Source organism: Podarcis bocagei, assembly GCF_964188305.1.
Source record: "Podarcis bocagei genome assembly, chromosome: 7".
In the NCBI taxonomy this organism is placed as follows: Eukaryota; Metazoa; Chordata; class Lepidosauria; order Squamata; family Lacertidae; genus Podarcis; species Podarcis bocagei.
In genome coordinates this window covers 7,697,854-7,723,955 of record NC_138132.1, presented here as the reverse complement: position 1 = coordinate 7,723,955, position 26,102 = coordinate 7,697,854, and the positions used below count along the sequence as shown (strand labels likewise).

The 26,102-nt window shown below is 47.9% G+C and overlaps 2 protein-coding genes across 9 annotated transcripts in view; one reads left to right on the top strand and one right to left on the bottom strand.

Moving 5' to 3' along the window:
* Nucleotides 1-13,200, top strand: part of LOC308590592 (uncharacterized protein) — a 33,118-nt gene extending 19,918 nt beyond the window's left edge. For 2 of the 8 annotated variants that reach the window (XM_081200784.1, XM_081200781.1), the window contains 2 exons: nucleotides 7,581-7,611; nucleotides 12,933-13,059. In XM_081200784.1, the coding sequence (XP_081056910.1) occupies nucleotides 7,581-7,611; nucleotides 12,933-12,963 (62 nt within the window). In that variant the 3' untranslated portion in view covers nucleotides 12,964-13,059. Of the gene's footprint in view, nucleotides 1-6,784; nucleotides 6,851-7,580; nucleotides 7,612-12,932 lie in introns of those variants that run through there. The other 6 variants (XM_081200780.1, XM_081200778.1, XM_081200779.1 and 3 more) reach the window with 6 other exon arrangements.
* A 6,082-nt stretch (nucleotides 13,201-19,282) lies between these two features.
* Nucleotides 19,283-23,079, bottom strand: NANOS2 (nanos C2HC-type zinc finger 2). The gene is made up of 2 exons (XM_081201776.1): nucleotides 22,848-23,079; nucleotides 19,283-22,758 (listed from the first exon to the last, which is right to left on the bottom strand). The coding sequence occupies exon 2, from the start codon at nucleotides 21,597-21,599 to the stop codon at nucleotides 21,063-21,065; it is 537 nt and encodes a 178-aa protein (XP_081057902.1). The 5' UTR covers nucleotides 21,600-22,758; nucleotides 22,848-23,079; the 3' UTR covers nucleotides 19,283-21,062.
* Nucleotides 23,080-26,102: the final 3,023 nt, after the last annotated feature.

The window sequence follows — 26,102 nt, the reverse complement described above, 5'->3', positions numbered from 1 at the left end:
GGGAGACGCGTGTACACCTTGCTGAGCCTTTTGGTGGAAAAGCGGGGTAGAAATTTAATAAATTTATTTAACATAAACAAACATACGCAATAACGAATAAGATAATTTGGGGTTTCATTCGTAATGTTTGCTCAAGCCTTTTGGGTGGGCTGGGTTTTGAATTGCAAACGGTTTATTAAATACAGTGGTACCTCGGGTTACATACGCTTCAGGTTACAGACTCCGCTAACCCAGAAATAGCGCTTCAGGTTAAGAACTTTGCTTCAGGATGAGAGCAGAAATCGTGCTCTGGCGGTGCGGTGGCAGCGGGAGGCCCCATTAGCTAAAGTGGTGCTTCAGGTTAAGAACAGTTTCAGGTTAAGAACGGACCTCCGGAACGAATTAAGTACTTAACCCGAGGTACCACTGTAAAGGACTCAAAGCAAAATCTGTGCGATAGGCCACGATCCATGCCTGAAGCACATGCACATCATCGTTCCCCTTCATTTTGATGGGTGCGCATTTGTGTGTTTGCACGGGAGAATGTTCCGGAACTGGTAGGACGCTAAGGAAATGTTTCATTTTCGATTTTTTTTTTTTTTTACCTGCGACATTTCAAAAATCGTTTTTGGAACCCACCCCTTCAAATCCCCCGTCTGTCTGTGTGTGTGTGCACGTACACAACACACATACACGCACACACGGGGCAGGGGGAAACAGACTTGATTTTGAGATCTAATGCAACCTGGCGTCTGCTCCTCAAATACAACTCGCATTTCCAAGGAGAAGGAAGCGAAGAGGCGCCCACGGTTCAGTGATCTTCCTTCTGCACTCCTTGAGTTAGCAGATGCTGAGTGGATGGAGGGAGAGAGAGAGGAAAAAAAGAAAATGTCCCTGGAGTGAGAGGCAGTTGCCTAGTGACTATCAAAACAAAATGGAACTTATTTATAGCTTAGGTTCCAGGGATGGAGAGGGCGTTTCTGCGTCAGGAGTAGATTTAGTTTTCCATTTAAAATCGGGCTACCATATGTCTGGAAAAAGGGACGTGAGTGGCGCTGTGGTTTAACCCAGTGTTCCCCAACCTTGGGCCTCCAGCTGTTTTTGGACTACAATTCCCATCATCCTTGACCACTGGTCTTGCTAGCGAGGGATGATGGGAGTTGTAGTCCAAAAACAGCTGGAGGCCCAAGGTTGGGGAACACTGGGTTAAACCACAGAGCCTAGGACTTGCTGATTGGAAGGTCGACGGTTCGAATCCCCGCGACGGAGTGAGCTCCCGTTGCTCGGTCCCTGCTCCTGCCAACCTAGCAGTTCGAAAGCACGTCAAAGTGCAAGTAGATCAATAGGTACCGCTCTGGCGGGACAGTAAATGGCATTTCAGTGCGCTGTTCTGGTTCACCAGAAGCAACTTAGTCATGCTGGCCACATGACCCGGAAGCTGTACGCCGGCTTCCTCGGCCAATAAAGCAAGATGAGTGCTGCAACCCCAGTGTCGGTCGTGACTGGACCTAATGGTCAGGGGTCCCTTTACCCTTTACTATGTCTGGAATATCCCGGACATTCGCCCATCGAAAATGATGTCCGGGAAAAACCCAGGAGCATGGCAGCCCATATTGGAAGTGTTGGGGGGTTGGCTGGCAATTTTCTTTAAAAATAGCTCAAAAACTTCATTTTTCATGGTGGGAGGAGAGGGGGTAAAGATTTTGCAAAAGAAAGCTCCACAACCTTTTCACTTTTTGAAATATGGCAGCCCTGTTTAAAACATTCCTTATCCACTCTCCACCATAGAAGGGCCCAGGACAGGTTATAACAATATAACGTATCAAAACAGATAAAACTGTTGCAATTATTATTATTTTTAAGAAAAGGAAATCCGTTCCAGCCAGAACAGAACAGTATACATTTAGTGAAAGCAGCAGTGCGTGTGTGCTTTTGTGTGTCCCACACCCCACCCCGCAGAAAACAAAATACCTTCACTGACAAAGACCGGGATCAAGAGGTGTGCATTCACAGAAGCAGCAGAGCCGCGCAGGGTGCTGCTGAAATTTTAAAAGCCCAAAATCTGTCGCTGCAGACAGCAAAAGCTGCATGACGAAGGTACCAGACTCACCTCTGTGGGAAAGGAGTTTCATAATTTGGGAGCCAACACAAAGACGTGTGATAGGAATTTTATGGTCTTAGATACAGTGGTACCTCACAAGACGAACGCCTCGCAAGACGGAAAACCCGCTAGACGAAAGGGTTTTCCGTTTTGGAGGCGCTTCGCAAGACGAATTTCCCTATGGGCTTGCTTCGCAAGACGACAGCCCATAGGGAAATATCCGGGACAGCGGGGAAGCACAGCGCGTCTTCCCCACTGTCCTTGGACCTCCTCCGAAGCCGGGCGGTGGGGCGGGAACACCTTCTGAAGGCAGGCGGGGGGCGAAAGTCTTTGCTCCCCCCTGCCTGCCTGTCCCGGGGTTTTTTAAAATGCTGGGGGTGGGAAGAAAAGCCCTTGTCCCCCCCCCCCAGCCTTCAGAAGAGGTCTGGGGACAGACTGTCCCCGGACCTGGTCTGAAGGCGGTTTCCCTAGGAACGCATTAATTGATTTTCAATGCATTCCTATGGGAAACCATGCTTCGCAAGACGAAAAACTCGCAAGACGAAGAGACTTGCGGAACGAATTAATTTCGTCTTGCGAGGCACCACTGTATATGGTAATGTTCATAAGCGTACCAACCAAGCACATACATAGATCAGCACAGGAAGACCAACCTGAAACCATTTTGATTCCTAAACTGACCAAGTTATTTCTCTGCAAGGTCAAAATGGAAAAGCCTCCCCATTGTCTTTTCCTTCACAAATCCTGTCTTAAGGGTATGTCTGTGTTTGAATAGGGTGTGAGCCTGTGACATGGCCCAGGAACTAAGTATTTATCATTACAAAAGACTGGCCAGGCTACCCAAGAAATCCAATCAAGTAACCTGCCAGACAGGAGATAAACAACAACAGGAGGAAAAAAAATATCGAAATTTCTGTTTTACATCGCCTTTTCTGTGATGTAGGTGTGATGTATCTGAGGGGTGGTCTTAGGTTACACCCCTTCTGTGATGTATGTATGATGTTTCTGGGGGTGGTCTTGATCTACAGGGTGGCAATTTCAAAGGTCTTTATAAGGCCTTGCGCGCCATTTTTCTGGGTCCCTCCTCTCTCCTGCGGGTGAGGGGAGCACCCTGTTGCAACAGTTCAATAAAGGCCAAGCCTACAGGCTGCTGTTTTGCTCCAAGTTATCCTGGTTGGTGTCTTTGTTTTTGTCCAAGGGAGCCCTCGGATTTTTCTGTTAACAGAGACAGGAAAAGATGCCCATTTAAAGTGTTACCATACACAGAAGCCAACTCCTAGGGGCTTGGGGGGCTCCAGCCCCCTCCAATAAAATACTGGAGGGGGTCACCCCCACAATAAAATATTGGAGGGGGCCGCCACCTCCCCATATTTGATGGGCATTGCCATTCAAATGGTGTGTGTGCATCGTGTCATGCAGTGCTTTTTTCTTAAAAAAATGTTTAGAGTTACAGTCATACCTCGGGCTGAAGTAGCTTCAAGTTAAGTATTTTCAGGTTGCGCTCTGCGGCGACCCAGAAGTAACGGAGCGTGTTACTTCCGGGTTTCGCCGCTCGCGCATGCGCAGACGCTCAAAATGGCATCATGCGCATGCGCGGAAGCGTTGAAACGCAACCTGCGGACGCGCAGATGCGTCTTATGTTTACTTCAGGATGCGAATGGGGCTCTGGAACGGATCCTGTTCGCATTCAGAGGTACCACTGTACTCTCATTTTCCTACTCATATTGAAATACTGCCTCTCAATGAGGCCAAACTTAGATTCACAAAATGTTTAGGGGTACGCGTACCCCTGCGTCCCCCCAGGGGGGGAAAGCACTGGTGTAATGCGATTGATTATGCGGGCTGTGGTTTATCTAACCCCCCCCCCATATTTTATTCAAGTTGGCGCCCCTGGTATCATATAACGATAAACTGCCATGACTTCTTCTCTGAAGAATTTTTGCAAGTGTAGTTTGTTAAAGGTGCTGTGAGCTGCTTGTGGGGCACGTGTTCTCCTCAGAGAGCTAAAATCCCCCGAGTTCCCCGTGAGAAGGGATTGACTGGGAAACCACTCTGGGAACGGGAATCAGGGCCTCCTAACAACTCTCAGCGCCCTTAACAAACTAATAATAGGTTATTGCATTTTAGTGTTTTGTTGGAAGCTGCCCAGAGTGGCTGGGGGGACCCAGCCAGATGGGCGGGGTATAAATAAATTATTATTATTATTATTATTATTATTATTATTATTATTATTATTATTATTAGGCCCAGGGGGCCGAATCCGGCCCAATCGCCTTTTCAATCCAACCCCCCGATTGTCCGGGAATCAGCGTGTTTTTACACGAGTAGAATGTGTCCTTTTATTTAAAATGCATCTCTGGGTTATTTGTGGGGCATAGGAATTCGTTCATTCTTTTTTCAAAATATAGTCCGGTCCCCCACATGGTCTGAGGGACAGTGGGCTGGTCGATGGCTGAAAAAGCTTGCTGACCCCCTGATCTATGGGGCAGTCCCTCCTCCCCCAAGAAAACATATCTCCCAAGTTCTCCCTGCCAGGTCCAGTTCTCTCCCTCTCTTTACAGCTCTGGTTTCCAAACCCCTTTACTGGGGCATTCTTATTCTCCCCCCCCTCCATTTTTTTCTGTAAGAAACCCCCCTCCGCTTCCAGCCTCCCCCCAGTCCTCTTCTGTCTCATTTTCTTTTTCACCCCATGGGCGCAGCCAGGATTTTTCTTTCGAGGTGTTACCGGAAAAAATCCGAGGGCTCCCTTGGACAAAAACAAAGACACCAACCAGGATAACTTGGAGCAAAACAGCAGCCTGTAGGCTTGGCCTTTATTGAACTGTTGCAACAGGGTGCTCCCCTCACTTGCAGGAGAGAGGAGGGACCCAGAAAGATGGTGTGCAAGACCTTATAAAAACTTTTGAAATTCCCATCCTCTAGGTCAAGCCCACCCCCAGAAACATCATGCATACATTACAGAAAGGAGGGGTTGAGGGAGGAGTTGTGGTGGTAACCTGAGTGTCCTGTCACCTGGCTGGTTCCTCCTTTCCCCCTCCCCATGAGTCACTTCCAGGAGACAAAGGGGAGTTGGCAGTTTCCTGCCCCCAGAGGGAAGATCTGATCATTGTCCTTTGTTTCAGTCCATGCTGAATCCACTCCCATATGCAAGTTCTTTGTGATCTTGATTGTCTTCTGTCTAGGACCATCAGGGTTGGCATAGCAACTGGGCAGGGCTCCTGTGGATGTGCTGGGATGGTGAAGGGATTATGGCTGACCAGAACCAAGCCACCCCCCTTTGATAGTCCTTGTCATATGGAGTAAAATAAAAATGAAACAGTGCAAATCCGATGTATGGTTGATTTTTCTATGAATTTATAACAGAAATGTGGCGTATGTAATGTGTGAGTGTGTGTGTGTGTGAAGTTTGTACAAACAGAATGATTGGGGTGGGGGGGTTCCTGCTACAGAGGGCAGGCCTTTTGTTTGGGGGAGGGGGACAGAACGTCAGTTTACTATGTATTTTTTATTTATTGGGGGGGGCAGCTGCCCCTCCCTGCCCTCCCCTGGCTACACCCATGCCCCCCTCCAATCAAGTCAATAAATAAAAATTCTTAGCTAACTGACCGATTGCATCACAGATAACTCTGTTCTGTCCCCTCTGACATAAAGCCTTTCTCTCTCTGCCCCCCCCTAATAAATCCTGGCTACATCCTGGCTATACCAACTGCACTGGCTCCCGGTGGAGCACATGGTCAGGTTTAAGGTGCTGGTTTTGACCTTTAAAGCCCTATGTGGCCTAGGACCCTCGTACCTACAGGACTGCCTCTCCTGGTATGCCCAGCAGAGGACCTTAAGGTCCACAAATAACAACACTTTGGAGGTCCCGAGCTGCAAGGAGGTTAAATTGGTTTCAACTAGGGCCAGGGCCTTTTCAGTACTGGCCCCGACTTGGTGGAACGCTCTGCCACAAGAGACTAGGGCCCTGCGGGACTTGACATCTTTCCGCAGGGCCTGCAAGATGGAGCTGTTCCGCCTGGCCTTTGGTTTGGACTCGGTCTGACCCTTATGTTTCCCTCCCCTTATGGTCTTGATTTATTGGCTACTTTAAAATGAGGCTGCATTTTAAATTGCATTATAACCTGTATTTTAAATTGCCCCCCCTTTTCCCCCTATTATGTTTTTACTGTGATTTTATTGGTGTTAGCCACTCTGAGCCTGGCTCTGGCCGGGGAAGGTGGAGTATTAATAAATATTATTATTATTATTATTATTATTATTATTATTATTATTATTATCCATGTTTAACCCTCATTTCCCAGACCAGATATGTGGGTTCTGTCCCCACACAAACTCTTCTTCCACTTTAGAACCCCTTCTTAACCAGCCTGACACTCTCCCCACATTTTCCTTCTTGGGGTATACAGTGGTACCTCGGGTTAAGAACTTAATTCATTCCGGAGGTCCATTCTTAACCTGAAACTGTTCTTAACCTGAAGCACCACTTTAGCTAATGGGGCCTCCCGCTGCCACCGCACCGCCAGAGCACAATTTCTGCTCTCATCCTGAAGCAAAGTTCTTAACCCAGGGTACTATTTCTGGGTTAGCGGAGTCCGTAACCTGAAGCGTATGTAACCTGAAGTGTATGTAACCCGAGGTACCACTGTATATAAGTGTGTGTGTGTGTGTGTGTGTGTGTGTGTGTGTGTGTGTGTGTGTGTGCAGGCAGGACATCTTCAATGGGACCAGCCTGTCCCCAAATTCCTACTGACATTGAGCATCTCCTCCCCTCCTTTCCTGCCTGGCAACAGCCCAGTCTACCTTGTTTGCTGCCCCCCACCCCACCCCACCCATAGCCTGGGGAAGAGGAGACTGAGGGCGCGATATGAGTGCCATCTTCATAGTGCTTTTGCTATTTTTTAAATTGAGCAAAGCACTGTAAAACCATGGGTGTCGTCGCGAGGGATTGCTGTGCTCGATTTCAGCACCAGGTAATAATAATAAACAAACAAAGGTAAAGGTAAAGGGACCCCTGACCATTAGGTCCAGTCGTGGCCGACTCTGGGGTTGCGGTGCTCATCTCGCTTTATTGACCGAAGGAGCCGGCGTACAGCTTCCAGGTCATGTGGCCAGCATGACTAAGCCGCTTCTGGCAAACCACAGCAGCACACAGAAACGCCGTTTACCTTCCCGCCGGAGCGGTACCAATTTATCTACTTGCACTTTGACGTGCTTTCAAACTGCTAGGTTGGCAGGAGCAGGGACCGAGCAACGGGAGCTCACCCCGTCGCGGGGATTTGAACCGCCGACCTTCTGATCGGCAAGTCCTAGGCTCTGTGGTTTAACCCACAGTGCCACAAACAAACAAACAAACAACCCTCCACCTGAACTGTATTCTGTCTGAAGAAAGGTGGCAACCCTCGGGTGAATTGGGTTTGGTAGTAATAAATTTGCACCCCTACTCTGGTCCTGGTTTTGCAGCTGACTTCTGTTCTCTCCAAATGTATTTTCCCCCCGCCAGGTTCCTGTACTTGCCAAGGGGAGAGCAAACGGTAAGGCCGTTTCATGCCTTCTGGTGTGACTTTATCGATAACGAGGCATATGGTAAAATAGCACCCATAGTCTGGAGTGCGTGAAGCACATTTTATTTTTCCTTTCCTATACAGTGGTGCCTCGCAAGACGAAAAGAATCCGTTCTGTGAATCTCTTCGTCTAGCGGTTTTTTCGTCTTGCGAAGCAAGCCCATTGACGGATTAGCGGATTAGCGCTATTAGCGGCTTTTAGCGGCTTATCAGTTTATCGGATCAGCTGATAAGCGGCTTAGCGGCTTAGAAAAAGGGGGGGAGGAAAAAAACCCGCAGGAACTCGCAAGACATTTTCGTCTTGCGAAGCAAGCCCATAGGAGATTCGTTTTGCGAAGCACCTCCAAAACGGAAAACCCTTTCGTCTAGCGAGTTTTCCGTCTTGCGAGGCATTCGTCTTGCAGGGCACCACTGTAAATTCTAATCGCTACTGATCCAAACTACCAGCTACCAGTCTAAGGAACACACAGTGATAGACATCATTTCATTTCAGTAGCAACCGTAATAATCTTGGTATACGCACCTTGACGCAATATGGTTAACACATTCCTGAAACGTTTATTGTTTAATTTCTGTTCTGTTTCTGTTGAATTTCTATTTTTATTTCTAATTGCTGTTTAATTTCTGTTTTCATGTCAACTGTTGTTATGTTGTACGCTCCAGTGCAAAGGTATATCTCAATGCCACCATGCTTAAAGTTGAAAACAGTTTAAAGATTAAAATAAATAAAACCTACATTACCAAAAAATAAATAAAAAAAAATGTAAGGCACTGCCTGTTGTAGCTGGACTTCCCCTATTCTCAAATCTCTTCTTCCTCCCCCAAACCAGAGTTGTTCCCTTTCCTGGATCAGCCTGCACATGATCCTAGCACATTTGTGGCAACGCATTCCTTGGTGATTGTAACAGTGTGAAGGCTAAACTACAGTGCCCAGAATTCTCTGAGGGAAATAATGTGCTCCAAATGTGCTTTAAATTCAAATTTAGCACAATTCAAAGTGTTAGTGTTGACCTTTAAAGCCCTAAACGGCCTCAGTCCTGTATACCTGAAGGACCGTCTCCACCCCCATCGTTCAGCCCGGACACTGAGATCCATCTCCAAGGGCCTTCTGGCGGTTCGATATTGCGAGAAGTGAGGTTACAGGGAACCAGACAGAGGGCCTTCTCGGTAGTGGCTCCCGCCCTGTGGAACGCCCTCCTTTCAGATGTCAAAGAGATAAACAACTACCTGACATTCAGAAGACATCTTAAGGCAGCCCTGTTCAAGGAAGTTTTTAATGTGTGGCATTTTAGTGTATTTTTTATCTCTGTGGAAGCCGCCCAGAGTGGCTGGGGAAACCCAGCCAGATGGGCGGGGTACAAATAAATTATTATTATTATTATTATTATTATTATTATTATTATTATTATTAAGGTCTGACTTTGAGAACAGCGTTGCCTGGCACACAGATTCTGCTACCCAAAAAAGTTCCCTTGCTTGCAGTGTGGTGTAGTGGTTAAGAGCAGTGGACTCGTAATCTGGTGAACCGGGTTCGCTTCCCTGCTCCTCCACATGCAGCTGCTGGGTGACCTTGGGCCAGTCACACTTCTCTGAAGTCTCTCAGCCCCACTCACCTCACAGAGTGTTTGTTGTGGGGGAGGAAGGGAAAGGAGAATGTTAGCCGCTTTGAGAATCCTTCGGGTAGTGATAAAGCGAGATATCAAATCCAAACTCTTCTTCTTCTTCAATTGGCTGGAATGCGTATATTTGCATTCATTTCCCCACCACCACCTCAATAAAGTCACCGGGGACAATTTGGGTTGAAAAGAGTTCTGGATTTTGCATGTTACTGACAGATGGCGAATTTTTGGAAGCAGTGTTTGCCGCACTTGCAAGCTTTGTGTGTTCTTGGAAGATGAAGAGGTTATGCGCTAGGAACCATTTTCCTCCTGAAAACGCCTAGTCCAATTAATGTCGTGTTTTGACCTCGGATGCCCCCACTTCCAAAAGCTTTGCGCACTGCTCCTGAAACATCCAAGACTGTTGAACTGAAAGGAGAGTGGTTGGCGTCACGAAAGACCCTGCTCTCTGTCCTACCCCATCTATTTTTCTAACTTCACAGCTGCACCATATATCTAAAGCACATTTAAGGCACATACCTTCCCCCAAAGAATACTGGGAACGGTAAGGTAAAGGGTAAAGGGACCCCTGACCATTAGGTCCAGTCGTGGCCGACTCTGGGGTTGTGGCGCTCATCTCGCTTTACTGGCCGAGGGAACCGGCGTACAGCTTCCGGGTCATGTGGCCAGCATGACTAAGCCACTTCTGGCGAACCAGAGCAGCACACGGAAATGCCGTTTACCTTCCCGCTGGAGCGGTACCTATTTATCTACTTGTACTTTGAGGTGCTTTTGAACTGCTAGGTTGGCAGGAGCAGGGACTGAGCAACAGGAAGTCACCCCGTCATGGGGATTCGAACCGCTGACCTTCTGATCAGCAAGTCCTAGGCTCTGTGGTTTAACCCACAGCACCACCTGTGTCCCTACTGGGAATGGTACTTTACCCCTAACAGATTTATAATTCCTGGCAATCTTAGCAATCTACAGTTCCCAGAATTCTTTGGGAGGACTTGTGCGCTTTAAATTCACTTTATACACCTCACATTTAAGGTGCATGACTTCCTCCGAAGAATCCTGGGAACTGTAAAGGTAAAGGACCCCTGGATGGTTAAGTCCTGTCAAAGGCAACTATGGGGTTGCGGCACTCATCTCACTTTCAGGCCAAGGGAGCCGGCGTATGTCCACAGACAGCTTTCCAGGTCACGTGGCCAGCAGGACTAAACTGTTTCTGGCGCAACGGAATAACATGATGGAAGCCGGAGCGCAAGGAAACGCCATTTACCTTCCCGCTGGAGTGGTACCTATTTATCTACTTTCACTGGTGTGCTTTCGAACTGCTAGGTTGGCATGAACTGGGACAGAGCAACAGGAGCTCACCCCGTCACAGGGATTCGAACCGCCAACCTTCTGATTGGCAAGCCCAACACTATTATACTTATTTTATGATTACTATTTATTAAATTTGTATGCCGCCCTTCATTCAAAGATCCCAGGGCATCCCAAACCCTCGGTGGGTTAGGAACTTCCCCTGCATGCAAAGCCAGACTCTGGCGGATTGAGCGGTCAAGACCAAGAGTAGGTCCAGCGGTCAAGAAGACAGTTTCTGCATGTGCCATAGAGGGGAGTGAGGGGCAGGTGGGACTCGTCCACCCCGAAAGAGAGCCCATCTCTGATCCTAAACCTCTGCTGCCTTGCGGGATAATAATAATAATAATATAATAATTTATTATTTATACCCCGCCCATCTGGCTGGGTTTCCCCAGCCACTCTGGACGGCTCCCAACAAAGTATTAAAATACAGTGGTCTGTTAAAAATTAAAAGCTTCCCTAAACAGGGCTGCCTTCAGATGTCTTCTAAAAGTCTGGCAGGTGTTCTTCTCTTTGACATCTGGTGGGAGGGTGTTCCACAGGGCGGGTGCCACTACTGAGAAGGCCCTCTGCCTGGTTCCCTGTAGCTTTGCTTCTCGCAGTGAGGAAACCACCAAAAGGCCCTCAGTGCTGGACCTCAGTGTCTGGGCTGAACAATGGGGGTGGAGACACTCCTTCAGGTATACTGGACCGAAGTCATTGAGGGCTTTAAAGGTCAGCACCAACACTTTGAATTGTGCTCAGAAGCGTACTGGGAGCCAATGTAGATCTTTCAAGCCGGTTTTATGTTGTCTCGGCAACCGCTCCCAGTCACCTGTCTAGCTGCTGCATTCTGGATTAATTGTAGTTTCCGGGTCACCTTCAAAGATAGCCCCACGTAGAGCGCATTGCAGTAGTCCAAGCGGGAGATAACCAGAGCATGCACCACTGGCGAGACAGTCTGCGGGCAGGGAGGGTCTCATCCTGCGTACCAGATGGAGCTAGTAAACAGCTGCCCTGGACACAGAATTGACCTGCGCCTCCATGGACAGCTGTGAGTCCAAAATGACTCCCAGGCTGCGCACCTGGTCCTTCAGGGGCACAGTGACCCCATTCAGGACCAGGGAGTCCTCCACACCAGCCCGCCTCCTGTCCCCCCAGAACAGTACTTCTGTCTTGTCAGGATTCAACCTCAACCTGTTAGCCGCCATCCATCCTTTGGGAAAAGGCTCAGGAGGAGACCCTACACAAATCCGGAGTCCCTAAGGCGGTTGAATGGCGCCTTGTACGCCTCCTCCCAGCAATTCCTTCATCCCAGCTGGTGCCAGATGTCTTGCTCTGCTATCCTTTGGACCTCATCAGCGATGCCCAGAGGCAGGGATCTTGCAGTCTGGCCTTTGCAGATTAAACCCTGGGGCAGGGGTCTGCAACCCGCGGCTCCGGAGCCGCATGTGGCTCTTTTACACCTTTGCCGCGGCTCCGGGGCGGATACTAGCACAGGGACGCGGATTTATAAAAAATATTGGGGGGGGCCCCGGGAAAGCTCATGAATAATAAATAAGCTCATGAATATGCAAATAAAGTGGCGCCGCCTCCTCGTGAGCGAATAGGGGAGAGCGTGCTGCGCCTATTAATCAGCTCCGAAGGAAATTGGGTGGAGCTTTTGCTCGGGAGGGAGGGCAGGAGGTATGCAGCCCGACCCTGTGCATTTTGGGCTGGGGGAGGGGCGGCGATGGCGCTCTGCTGGAGGGGCGCCGGAGATTATTGGGGGGGCGGAGCCCCCCAAATGAATTTTTGAGGGGGCTCGGGCCCCCTCAAGCCCCATGGAGTCGGCGCCTATGTACTAGCAAGAGGAGGAGGCGCATTGTGCGCCCCGACACTCCCCACTGTAGCGGGCACTGTACTGGCTGTGACGTCACATGGGGGCGGTGCGTGCGTTAGTCACGCACCATCCCGACATCACCTTCCCACCCGCCCGCTACATTGTAAGGGGCATGTACGCTGGTCACTGCATTGAAAGGGGGCATGTATGCTGGTCACTGTTTTGAAGGGGAGTGAAGAACATACACACAAAAAAAGGTAACTTGTTAATTTAACGTTTATTTCTATGAGGAGGAGTAATTCTGAGGGGTCAAACAAAGAAATAATAAAAAGTGACAAAAAAGTTATTTTTATAATGACGAGTTTTGTGGCTCCCAGTTGTTTTTTTCTTCGGAAACGGGTCCAAGTGGCTCTTTTTGTCTTAAAGGTTGCAGACCCCTGCCCTAGAGGAATTGAGAGCGGTTGCTGCATCTTAATTAGCACAGATGGGGGCTAATCACTCCTTTCCTTTTCGTTTCTCCTCAGACAAGAAAACACCGAGCCACTGAGCCTGTGACGAGGTCAGAGCCAGCGGAGGGAGCAACCCCAGCTCTTTGCCACTGTGGGATGCAAACAGAAGCTTCTGGAATAAACTCTTGTCTTCTGTTTGCGATTTTTGGATTAGGAAGGGTGGCTCTGAAGTTCTGACGTGTGAGGCTAGCCTTCTGGAGGAGGCATGGGCAGTTTGCCCGACTGGAAGCAGAGCTCGCTGCCCCCACCCCACCCCCGATCCCTGTCCAGTTTGAATCCTCTGCCAACAGCCACACCCCAGTGGTAAGGACAGCTGCTTGGCAGGCAGAAGGGCTGAAATATACTCAGGGTCGAGAGTGGATTTCATGCTCTTTATTCAGCTCATAGTGGTGAGGAGGAAATGGAAGTTTCCCCAGAATGTCTGCTTTATATAGATTATTTACACAATGGGCCCCACGTGATTGGCTAATTCCGGGATTCACCTGTAGACCAATCAGGTTGTGGATTCACTTCCACCTGGAGCTAGATTGGGTGGCTCCTGTGGACCAATCAGACTGCTGCATTCTGGACCCTATTGTTCTAGGACCAATCAGACCGCTGCATTCTGGACCCTATTGTTCTAGGACCAATCAGACCGCTGCATTCTGGACCCTATTGTTCTAGGACCAATCAGACTGCTGCATTCTGGACCCTATTGTTCTAGGACCAATCAGACTGCTGCATTCTGGATCCTATTGTTCTAGGACCAATCAGACCGCTGCATTCTGAATCCTATTGTTCTAGGACCAATCAGACCGCTGCCTTTTGGATCCTATTCAGCTCAGTACATAACAAGGGCCCAACTCCCCTGCCTGAAATTCAGATAAGCTGCTGCCAGTCCGTGTAGGCAGTACTAAGGTAGTTGGACCAATGGTCTAACTAGGTATAGAAGGCTCATAGAATCATGAAGGGCTTTTGGGTTGTGGTTTTTATTTTGATTATATATGCTGTGGTTTTATATTCTGATTTTGTTCTGTGAAGCGCCCTGAGACCTTTGGGTATAGGGCAGTATATAAATGCATTCAATCAATCAATCAATCAATCAATCAATCAATCAAGGAAGGGACCCTGGGGGGTCATCTAGCTCAACCCCCTGCAGTGCAGGAATATGAAACCGTCCCCTTAACGGGGATCGAACCTGCAACCGTGGCGGTGTTAGCACCATGCTCTATCCAACTGAGTTGTCTAATATTTATCTAGCTCCTGTGCTCATTGTTATGAAGGCGCTAAGAACTACAGTTCCAAAAAGTGTCTTTCAGTGGCAAATGCATTTTTATTTTTAAGATTTGAAAATGGCTTTGCTTTGGCATGCAGACATGTCCTAGAGCAAGGGGAGCTCAGGTCCGAGGTAAAATGTGGCCCTCTAGACTTATTTACCTGGCCCTCAATATTCGCTCCAGGTCACACCCTGTTTTCTCCTGGCTAGAACGCAGCCTTGGATTCTGATAATGCCTGGAAGGAGGATAGAGAGCGTCGGGTGTGGGTGGGTGTCAAACAGCTAACTGTACAAAGGCCAAAAAAAAATAAATCATTGCTCCACCCACCCTTGACTCTGACCCCGCCCACTTTTTGTATGTGGCCCCTGGAAGGCAATCCCTGAATGGAATGTGGCCCTTAAGCTGATAAAGGTTCCCCATGGCTGCTGTAAAGGGACTGTCCTTCTCTTCTCTGCGCTGGGCAGTTTCGCCTTCAAGGCGAAGTTGCAGTTCGGGCCTCTTCAGGAGCTGAGCTTGCTAGATCAACACAGCCCCCATGTTCAGCTCGCTGCAGAAGGGATTCCAGCTGTGTTTTGCAAACTCCACTGGGATCACACGGCTAACCAGGGAGAAGCATCTGCACAGCTGTAATCCGTTGAAAAATAGCCACATGCACAAGAGGTACTTCCTTGTGGCTTGGGGCTGGGCGTCCATCATGCGCATTTTGCAATCTGCTGCAAGGAACACTTAAGGCAACTAGTGCTTTCTGCAGCGGCTGCACCTATATGTGCACAAGAGAGGTGCTTTTTTGGGGGGGGTCAGCGTTGCTGGAGTTCTGCCAAGGCTCACACCCCAGAAGGCGGCCCCACTGCCAGCCTCTGAACCCCCCACCCCACCCCCGATCTTCCTCCTCTCCCTTCTTACCTCTGGGCTCCTGTAGAAAACCTGTATGCTTGCAAAAAGCTTACGGGGACACTATATTGTATCCGATCCCTACTAAGCATCCCTTCTGATTTCTTCGCAGGGAGGGGTTCCCCCCCCCCTCAATTTTATTTTATTTTTACAGTGGTGCCCCGCAAGACGGAAAACCCGCTAGACGAAAGGGTTTTCCGTTTTTGAGCTGCTTCGCAAGACGATTTTCCCTATGGGCTTGCTTTGCAAGACGAAAACGTCTTGCAAGTGTTCCGATTTTTTTTTTGCTACCCCCCTTTTTCTAAGCTGCTAAGCCGCTAATAGCCTTTTAGCCGCTAATCCGCTAAGCCTTTAATAGCCGCTAAGCCTTTAATAGCCGCTAAACTGCTAATAGCGCTAATCCGCTAATCCGCTAATAGGGTTGCTTCACAAGACGAAAAAACCGCTAAACGAAGAGGCTTGCGGAACGGATTAATTTCGTCTTGCGAGGCACCACTGTATATATAAATTTGCAGAAATTCCACATATAATTCCAATACATTAAAAAAAAAAATCTTTTATATTATCAACTTCCCATCCCATTTTCCATGATGTTTCTTATCCGCACCCCCCTTCCTGCACCTCGTCTTCCCTTTTTTACATCATAATCATAACACAATAGTCCAGGGGTCAGCAAACTTTTTCAGCAGGGGGCCAGTTCACTGTCCCTCAAACCTTGTGGGGGGCCGAACTATTTTTTTGGGGGGGATGAACAAATTCCTATGCCCCACAAATAACCCAGAGATGCATTTTAAAATGAAAGGACACATTCTACTCTTGTAAAAACACGCTGATTCCCGGACTATCCAGGGGCCAGATTGAGAAGGCGATTGGGCCGGATCCGGCCCCCGGGCCTTAGTTTGCCTACCCATGCAATAGTCTCTCATGCTTTCTGTTGCTTGTAGATCAAATCCCATTCACAGATTCTTCCTGTTATATTTCTTCAAATAATCCACAAAGGGTTCAAAGGTCTTCAAAAAAACCCCCAACAACACCCAGTCTCCATTAGAGTCTTTTATTTTAGCAATTAGCTTTGCTGATTTGACGTCGTCCATAACTTTGCTTATCCATCCTTCCTTTTGCTGGCAGGTTCCATCACGACGAGAATTCACTCATCCCTGTTTCCTTGAAGGGTCCTTTAGATGTTTTCCCTTTGGTTCTTTGCTCACCCCACACTTTTCAGCGTTTCCCTATCTCTTTCCTAACTGCTGGAAGTCACTTCTAAAGAAGTGCCTTGATTGTGCTAAGAGTGACAAAGGGCTTCAATTCAATGTAACTGTGCAAATCTTAATTCCCGGTTTGTACCTGAATCCCACCTGCTGAGCACTAGTGAGGTGGAGCCACCTAAAGAAAGTAAGATGAGCCCTGGATCATGCCCAAATCCCTTCTAATCTAGCACTCTCCTTTGCTCAAGTTGGCCAACCGGATGCCCACTTCTGTCCACCTTCTAGATCCCTTATCCTCAGGACTTGGGTTAAACATTGCATGTATCCAAGGTGAATGGCCACGCCAGCTTGGGCCTGTCTAAAATGTGAGTGTGCACCTTGTGCTCCTAGCTTGCCTTCCCCTTGTAGAGTCTAGGTATCCAGCCTTCATTTGGGCGATGACCATTCTCTGAAGGACCTTGTTCCATTTGCTTTTTCCACTTTTTCATCAAAAGTGGGCCTGAGAGGCCGGATTGTGGGGGGGGGGGAGCCCTTTCCACTGACCCTTGTTTCCCATTGCCCATTTCTAGAGATCAGGGCTTTCTGTTGGAGACGGTGCAAACCAGCCGTCTCCACTAAAGATACAAAATTCCTCTTTTCTGCCAGTTGCTCTGAGGGGGGGGGGGTAAAAACAGAGCGAATGGTAGCCATAACAAACCTCGCAACAGGCAAAAAAAGGCCTTGTTTATATTCCAGCATGGAGACTCTTGAGAGACCCATGGACTGCAAGAAGATCAAACCTCTCCATTCTGAAGGAAATCAGCCCTGAGTGCTCACTGGAAGGACAGATCCTGAAGCTGAGGCTCCAAGACTTTGGCCACCTCAAGAAGAAGAGAAGACTCCCTGGAAAAGACCCTGATGTTGGGAAAGATGGAGGGCACAAGGAGAAGGGGACGACAGAGGATGAGATGGTTGGACAGTGTTCTCGAAGCTGCCAACATGAATTTGACCAAACTGCGGGAGGCAGTGGAAGACAGGAGTGCCTGGCGTGCTCTGGTCCAGGGGGTCACGAAGAGTCAGACACGACTAAACGACTAAACACAACTAAAAACACAACAATATTCCAGCATCCTATCACTTCTCACATCAACGAGGGGAATGGATGCTTCCGGAACAGGTGTGGGGAAACTTTGGCCCCTTCCAGGTGTTGCTGAAACTACAACGCAAATAATCCTTGCTCGTTGGCCATGCTAGCTAGAGGCTGATGGCGAGTTGCAGTTCAGTGTCTGGTGGCGAAAAAGTTATCCTTTTGCAGAAGCTCAGCCCTCCCTGTGTGAACAGAGGAAAAGTCATAGAATCATAGAGTTGGAAGAGACCACAAGGGCCATCGAGTCCAACCCCCTGCCAAGCAGGAAACACCATCCTGACTCCTTTAAGCCTCTGCTTAAAGACCTCCAAAGTAGGAGACTCCACCACACTCCTTGGCAGCAAATTCCACTGTCAAACAGCTCTTACTGTCAGGAAGTTCTTCCTAATGTTTAGGTGGAATCTTCTATCTTGTAGTTTGGATCCATTGCTCCGTGTCCGCTTCTCTGGAGCAGCAGAAAACAACCTTTCTCCCTCCTCTATATGACATCCTTTTATATATTTGAACATGGCTATCATATCACCCCTTAACCTCCTCTTCTCCAGGCTAAACATGCCCAGCTCCCTTAGCCGTTCCTCATAAGGCATCGTTTAAAGGCCTTTGACCATTTTGGTTGCCCTCCTCTGGACACGTTCCAGTTTGTCAGTGTCCTTCTTGAATTGTGGTGCCCAGAACTGGACACAGTACTCCAGGTGAGGTCTGACCAGAGCAGAATACAGTGGCACTATTACTTCCCTTGATCTAGATGCTATACTCCTATTGATGCAGCCCAGAATTGCATTGGCTTTTTTAGCTGCCGCGTCACACTTTTGGCTCATGTCAAGTTTGTGGTCAACCAAGACTCCTAGATCCTTTTCACATGTACTGCTCTCAAGCCAGGTGTCACCCATCTTGTATTTGTGCCTCTCATTTTTTTTGCCCAAGTGCAATACTTTACATTTCTCCCTGTTAAAGTTCATCTTGTTTGTTTTGGCCCAGTTCTCTAATCTGTCAAGGTCGTTTTGAAGTGTGATCCTGCCCTCTGGGGTGTTAGCCACCCCTCCCAGTTTGGTGTCATCTGCAAATTTGATCAGGATGCCCTTGAGTCCATCACCCAAGTCGTTGATAAAGATGTTGAATAAGACCGGGCCCAAGACAGAACCCTGTGGCACCCCGCTAGTCACTCTTCTCCAGGATGAAGAGGAACCATTGTCGTGCTGGTTTAGGAGAACATCCTTTTCCCCACAGGGTTGCCACGTTCAGTGTTTACATCCACATCGTTCCATCCTTGTTTCAGACATCGTGATGTATCAGTATACAGTCATACCTTGGGCTACAGGCGCTTTGGGTTGCGAGATTTTGGGTTGCGCACCGCGCCGAACCTGGAAGTACCAGAACGGGTTACTTCTGGGTTTAGGGCACATGCGCAGAAGCGCTAAATTGCGCTTTGCGCATGCGCAGAGGCGCCGAATCGCAACCCACGCGTGCACAGACGCGGCGCTGCGGATTGCGAACGCTGTGGGTTGCGAACGTGCTTCCCGCACGGATCACGTTCACAACCTGAGCGTCCACTGTATCACAATGTTTAGCTAGTGATATATCGTGATGTTGAAAACCAGTTATCAAGGTGATAGGGAGCTTTGGTGCAAAAACTAGAATGGGGTGGGCTACCTGCTTCGCAAAGGTTTATCTGTTATGTTCTGAGTTCTGTGTGGTATTCTTTTTAACATGAAAGGGGAGGGTTCCCATTCCTTAATCCTCCAGTTTGAGGCCACACAAAGTGTTTTCCTCACTTTGATTAATCATGATCAGGACTTTGTGCATTCTGCTGTGTGGGGTGGTGGTGGAAAAACATCTACATCCAGGAAAAAAATGCATCTACCCCCCACCCCACAGGGACGCGGGTGGCGCTGTGGGTTAAACCACAGAGCCTAGGACTTGCTGATCAGAAGGTCAGCGGTTCGAATCCCTGCGACGGGGTGAGCTCCCATTGCTCGGTCCCTGCTCCTGCCAACCTAGCAGTTCGAAAGCACGTCAAAGTGCAAGTAGATAAATAGGTACCACTCCTGCGGCAAGGTAAACGGCATTTCCGTGCGCTGCTCTGGTTCGCCAGAAGTGGCTTAGTCATGCTGGCCACATGACCCGGAAGCTGTACACCGGCTCCCTCGGCCAATAAACGAGATGAGCGCCGCAACCCCAGAGTGGGTCACGACTGGACCTAATGGTCAGGGGTCCCTTTACCTTTACCCCCACCCCCCCAAAAGAGGGGGTGAATGTGATTTGTGAATGCCAAGTGCATCTGTAATACAAAATCCCTTTCACTTAATTTTAACAGTGTCTGCAGATGTCAGGGTGCAAAATCCAGCCCTATATAGGGAGGTTTGAGAAGGGGGGGGGGGAATTCTGTGAATTTCATGAATTCTGTGAAAGGGAAGGGAGTACACGTTTTTGTTCTCCCCAACCTTAAAAAGAAGAAGTTTCCTCACGGTGGCTTAAAAGTGTACAATTAATGCCTATTGAGATCTGAGAAGACAAAATGGAGACCAAGTAGGAGTTTTCACTGGTTAGTGGATATGAGGCATTGATGTCTTGCACGGTCCACACATGATAAGTGGAAGCATTATTTTTTTGCAGAGTTAAGGAAATATAGATCCCAGATTTCGGAATATACTCGTGTTGCAGAAGTTTCCAAAGCATGTTAGAAGATTCAGCTGCAATTATTTAAGGAGTCCCCATTTTCAACTGATGATCTTCTCAAAAAGTCTTGCTATCTAACCCAGTTAGATTCCATGTTTGTGCACAGATATATTTTATTAACAAAATACCTAGAGATTTATGCACAGACCTAGATATATTTACAAGGCAATATGCCCCATTGGCCTAAGCAGGACCTACTACCAAGCACTGTAAACTTTCCAAGTTACGGTTAGCCTGTTGTTGCCTGAACTCTTGCAGGGAAACGCTTGAAGAAAATTCAACAGTTTGATGCAAGAACAAAACTGAGAAAGGCAATGATTTGATGCAAGAACAATAAAAACTTGTTTATTAAACAGTCTCAAACGTCACCGGAACAAAACATAATAAACTTCTGCAGTGCAAACACCACCACCCACAAGAACAAATATAGATATAAATACTTTTCTTTTTAAAATATATATAAAAATATTTCTTTTCAAAGCATATAAACTTTTCTCATATATACAAAACACACATGATATAAGAAACAAAATGGCAACTTTTGGGATTTGTTTTAGGATTCTTGGAGGGCGAAATAGCTGCTTCCATCATGCAACAAGTGGCCCTGAAAAGATTTAAGACAATTGCAGAAATTTTAAAAAGCAAGAGACAAAAGTGTTATAAACTCACAGATTTAGGGAAAGAAACTAGGCTGATTTCCGTTCTTCAAACTGAAAAGCAGGGTGCATTTTCATGATATCCCGTATGTGTCTTTTAAAAAAGATCACTTGTTGCAGCATCCGTCATCTTCCTGGCGTAGAAAGCAAATAATACAAAATAAACGTCTTGATTTAAATGTATTTTGAAAGGCGAGGTTGGGTAGGGACAAACGAAGTTGGCTTTTTTGGAGTTGCCGGTATCAAAAATGATGTGTTCTGTCTTATCTCTGGTTCTTAATTACAGTAGTCGTGGGTTGGTGGTTCTTCGTTCCTGGGCAGGGAGGTCCCTCGCTTCATCTCTTGACCTTGCGCCCGGCCGAGTTGCGTCCGCACTTGCGATACAGCGACTGCTTCTCCTGGTTGAGCGGGCAGTATTTGAGGGTGTGGGCCTTGCCGGCTGTGGCGCCGCAGAGCGGGCAGGTGTAGTTGCGAAGGATGGGGCAGGCCACCACCCCGTCGGCCCGTTTCAGCGGGTGGGAAGTGTAGACGTTCTTGGACTCTCCGTTGTGCTTGCAAAAGTTGCAGATCATCCCCTTGGCGGCTTGCTGGGGGGGCTGCGGCGCCTCGCCGTTCGCTCCACCCTCCGAGCTGCTGCTCCCGCTGCTGATGGCCCACTGAGCCAGGACTCCCAAGGGGTCTTCAAGGGGTCCCAAGGGCACATCACTGCAGTCAAGGGGACCCCAGACCGGAAAACCAGCCTGCCCCTTCTTTCGGTCCTCAATGATCTCCAGGATGACCTTCGAGAGGTTGAGATAGTCTTTAAACCTGTCAAAATACTGGCCCCCGGTCAAGGCAGGGGGATAAGAGGGAATCGAGAAGGATGAAAGCATGGCCAATGCTACACAGAGGCATACAACTCTCTTAAGTGATGTGGGACTGATACTCAAAACGCTGTTTAGACAATGTTAATATTGGGGAGGTGGAGTTTGCAATTTAAAGGGCCAGGGGTATGAAAATATTCATCCCCACCTCCCCACACGTCCCCGCCATGTCCTGAATTTAACCTTTATACGTCTAGACATGCAAGGTTTTCTGCAAAGAACTCATGACTTGACCAAGCACACACACACACAGAGAGAGAGAGAATTGCCCTATGTTTTAGGCACAAAATTCGCCTGAAAACGTCCAGAGCTGGTTCTGCAAGCACAACTGAAAGCTCCTTTTGTGCCATGGGGCACCCTAGACTTAGCCGCATTCCCCTCTCGGATAAAAGACCGATTTTAGGGAAACCAAGTGGCGCTTCTTGCAGAAAGACACTGGACTTTGGAAACTTTCCTGCAAAACAAGGGAATTGGTAAAGAAAAAGGAAGAAAAAAGAGAACGTTGAAAGGGAACGCCAAGAGGGTGAAATCTCTCCACGATGCTTAGGGGTTATTCAAAACTATAATAATAGAAGCAGAGCTAGGTATATATACCAGAAGTTTACTACAAGGGAAAGAAGATGTTGACATGGTTAACTAGCAAAAGTCAAAGCAGCTACAAGAAGCAACAAGGCTTCCTTCAGAAAACGGAAGACTTGCTGAAATTAGGACAAATAGGAACCTAAAAATCCGGCCAAAGAAATGCTAGCAGACCGTAAAGGGCGTGAAAAATTAAAACAATCGAGGGACACATCGTTAAAATGTTAACACCAACATGTTCAAAAGTCTTTAAATGCCTCAGAAGTAGGGAAACCGCTTGACTGTTAGGATGAGTGGAGACTTAAAGGTGTGCTAAAGTAGAAGGAGATGCCAGAAGGATCCTTTGCCTTTTGTCTTTTGTCAGAAAACGTAGACGAGATCCCTGTGCCTGAACTGACTTTTCAAAGAGGGGAGTCTGAAGAACGAGGGAAATACTGGTGGCAAGAGATGAAATTCTAGGCCGCAATTACAAATTAAAAAGGGAACAAAGCACCAGGACTAGGCTGTATCCTGCCCCCTCCAATTCGTCAAAGAAATCAAATGCCAAATTGCTGGCGTACAAAAATATGTAACCTGTCCTAAGACTGACCTCTGCTCCGGAGGACTAGAAAGTGACCATGGGGGTGGGGAGGGATCCGGGGAGATCCAGTTAGCCGAAGGTGCATTACATTTGTAAACGGGTGGAAAGCGTTATGAAGAATAAGATCACCAAGCATATGGAAGAAAACGAAGAATTTGCTGGAGAAGAATCAGCGTGGCTTCTGCAAAGGCGAGTCCTGTCTCACTAACCTTTTGAATGCTAGGACGCGGGTGGCGCTGTGGGTTAAACCACAGAGCCTAGGACTTGCTGATCGGAAGGTTGGTGGTTCGAATCCCCGCGACGGGGTGAGCTCCCGTTGCTTGGTCCCTGCTCCTGCCAACCTAGCACGCCAAAAAGTGCAAGTAGATAAATAGGTACCACTCTGGCAGGAAGGTAAATCCCCACGACAGGGTGAGCTCCCATTGCTCGGTCCCTGCTCCTGCCAACCTAGCAGTTTGAAAGCACACCAGTGCAAGTAGATAAATAGGTACCGCTCCGGCGGGAAGGTAAACGGCGTTTCCGTGCACTGCTCTGGTTCGCAAGAAGCGGCTTAGTCATGCTGGCCACATGACCTGGAAGCTGTACGCCGGCTCCCTCGGCCAGTAAAGCAAGATGAGCACCGCAACCCCAGAGTCGGCCACGACTGGACCTAATGGTCAGGGGTCCTTTACCTTTAAGGGGAGCTGGCTTCAGGCACCAGGCCGCTGGCAGACCAACTCTGTGTTACATCTGCAAACATGACGTGAACGCTGGCAACATCAACTCCACCATGTGGGAATCTTTTGCAGACGACCACAGTGCCTGGAAACAGACAGTCAGGTTGTGCATCCATAGCAGTGACCGGAGGAGGAATGACCGCTGGGAGGAGCGCAAAGAGTCAAAACGCCATGGAGCATCTTCAGCAGCACAAACAGATGCCTTCTTCTGCCCCGGCTGCAACAAAACATGTCTCTCCTGTATCGGTCTCTACAGCCATAGCTGGTGCTGCAACCTTCCAGCGGTTTGACCTCAACCCCAAAGGCGCACTCCTCTATTTCCTCCCCGAGACAGTCAAACTTCTTTGAAGTCTCTCAGCCCCACTCACCTCAGAGAGTGTTTGTTGTGGGGGAGGAAGGGAAAGGAGATTGTTAGCCGCTTTGAGACTCCTTCAGGTAGTGATAAAGCGGGATATCAAATCCAAACTCTTCTTCTTCTTCTCAGCTAAAGCATCCCTGACAGGTGGCCGTCTAACCTGTGCTTAGAAACCTCTAAGGAATGAGAGATCATCACCTCTCATGGGAGTCTGTTCCACTGCCGAACAGCTCTTACTGTCAGAAAGTTTTCCCAAATGTGTATTCGGAATCTCATTTCTTGCCATTTGAAGCCGTTTGCCGGGGTCCTCTTGTTTGGAGCAGCAGAAAGCAAAACATGTTCCGTTTTCCGAGTGACAGTCCTTCAGATATTGGAAGATGGCTACCTTGCTTATTTATTTCATAGAATTCAAAAACAAAACAAAACAAAAACCGCAAGGCAGTTTACAAAAAAGATAAAACCAGAAAAAGCCTTTTTCTCCACCCCACAATAGTTTAGAAAGACCTGCATTGGCTCCCAGTATGTTTCCAAGCACAATTCAAAGTGTTGGTGCTGACCTTTAAAACCCTAAACGGCCTCAAAGGCCCAGTATACCTGAAGGAGCGTCTCCACCCCCCATCGTTCTGCCCGGACGCTGAGGTCCAGCTCCGAGGGCCTTCTGGCAGTTCCCTCCCTGCGAGAAGCCAAGTTACAGGGAACAAGGCAGAGGGCCTTCTCAGTAGTGGCACCTGCCCTGTGGAACAACCTCCCACCAGATGTCAAAGAGAAAAACAACTACAAGAGTTTTAGAAAACACCTGAAGGCAGCCCTGTTTAGGGAAGCTTTTAATGTTTAACAGGTTATTGTATTTTAATATTTTGTTGGGAGCCACCCAGAGTGGCTGGGGAAATAATATACAGTGGTACCTCGGGTTACAGATGCTTCAGGTTACAGACTCCACTAACTCAGAAATAGTACCTCAGGTTAAGAACTTTACCTCAGGATGTGAACAGAAATCGCACGGTGGCGGCAGTGGGAGGCCCCATTAGCTAAAGTGGTACCATTGGTTAAGAATAGTTTCAGGTTAAGAACGGACCTCCAGAACAAATTAAGTTCTTAAGGCTGGCTTAATTAGCAATTAACACTTTTAATTGGCTTTTAACACTTGCTGGGTGCAGAGGCTGGGAATGTCTGCAGCACAGCTTAGCACGCCAAGGCTTGATTAAATTCCGACACTTGCAGGATCCAGGCGTCTGGCACCCGCAAACTAACAACTTCCATTACAGTAAGCCCACAATTTGCATGCATTTAACTTGCCTGCATTCAGTTTTAGGCGTTTGGCAAAAAAAAAAAAAAAAAAAAATTAAATTACCGTCTTTTTTGCTCTATAACACGCACCCGACCATAACACACACGTAGTTTTTAGAGGAGGAAAATCCGTAGGCATGCCACCCGTAGGCATTCCCTCCATAACACGCACAGACATTTCCCCTTACTTTCTAGGAGGAAAAAAGTGAGTGTTATGGTGCAAAAAATACGGTAAATAAAAGGGGGCAGACCTCCCTCCAGGAAGAAAGACTTTGGCAATCCCACCCACCATTGAACTTTAGGCACCATCCTTAGACTGTAACCCCCATGCTGGAGGTGCAAAAAAGACATAGGGTCTTGCTTTCATACGTGGTGGAATTGTGTAGTTATCCGTGAAGTTTGGAACAACATCTACAGTGAAGTCAAGAAATTATTTAAATTTACATTTGAAAAAAGACCAGAGATCTTCCTATTAGGTACACTACCAATAGAATTTTTCAAAAAGTATAAGACCATTGTTTATGTATGCCAGCGGTCAGCAAACTTTTTCAGCAGGGGGCCGGTCCACTGTCCCTCAGACCTTGTGGGGGGCCGGACTATATTTGGGGGGTGGGGGGAATGAACGAATCCCTATGCCCCACAAATAACCCAGGAATGCATTTTAAATAAAAGCACACATTCTACTCATGTAAAAGCACGCTGATTTCCAGACCATCCGTAGGCCAGATTGAGAAGGCGACTGGGCTGGATCCGGCCCCCGGGCTTTAGTTTGTTCACCCATGATGTTTGCAATCAAGGCAGCTAGAATAATAATGGCAAGAAACTGAGAAAATGAAGCACTACCAATGATTACAGAGTGGCAGACCCTCATGATAGAATACCTGCAACTAGCAAAACTGATTGGAATTGTTTCAAACCAGAAAGTGTATGGAGAATGGAAGATATTTAAGGAACATCTAAAATTGTATTGTACAAACAACAATATACTTGCAGAA

What these genes read in the sequence shown, in the direction of transcription:
- NANOS2 (XM_081201776.1), bottom strand. Translation starts at nt 21,599, where the DNA reads ATGCTTTCATCCTTCTCGATTCCCTCTTATCCCCCTGCCTTGACCGGG.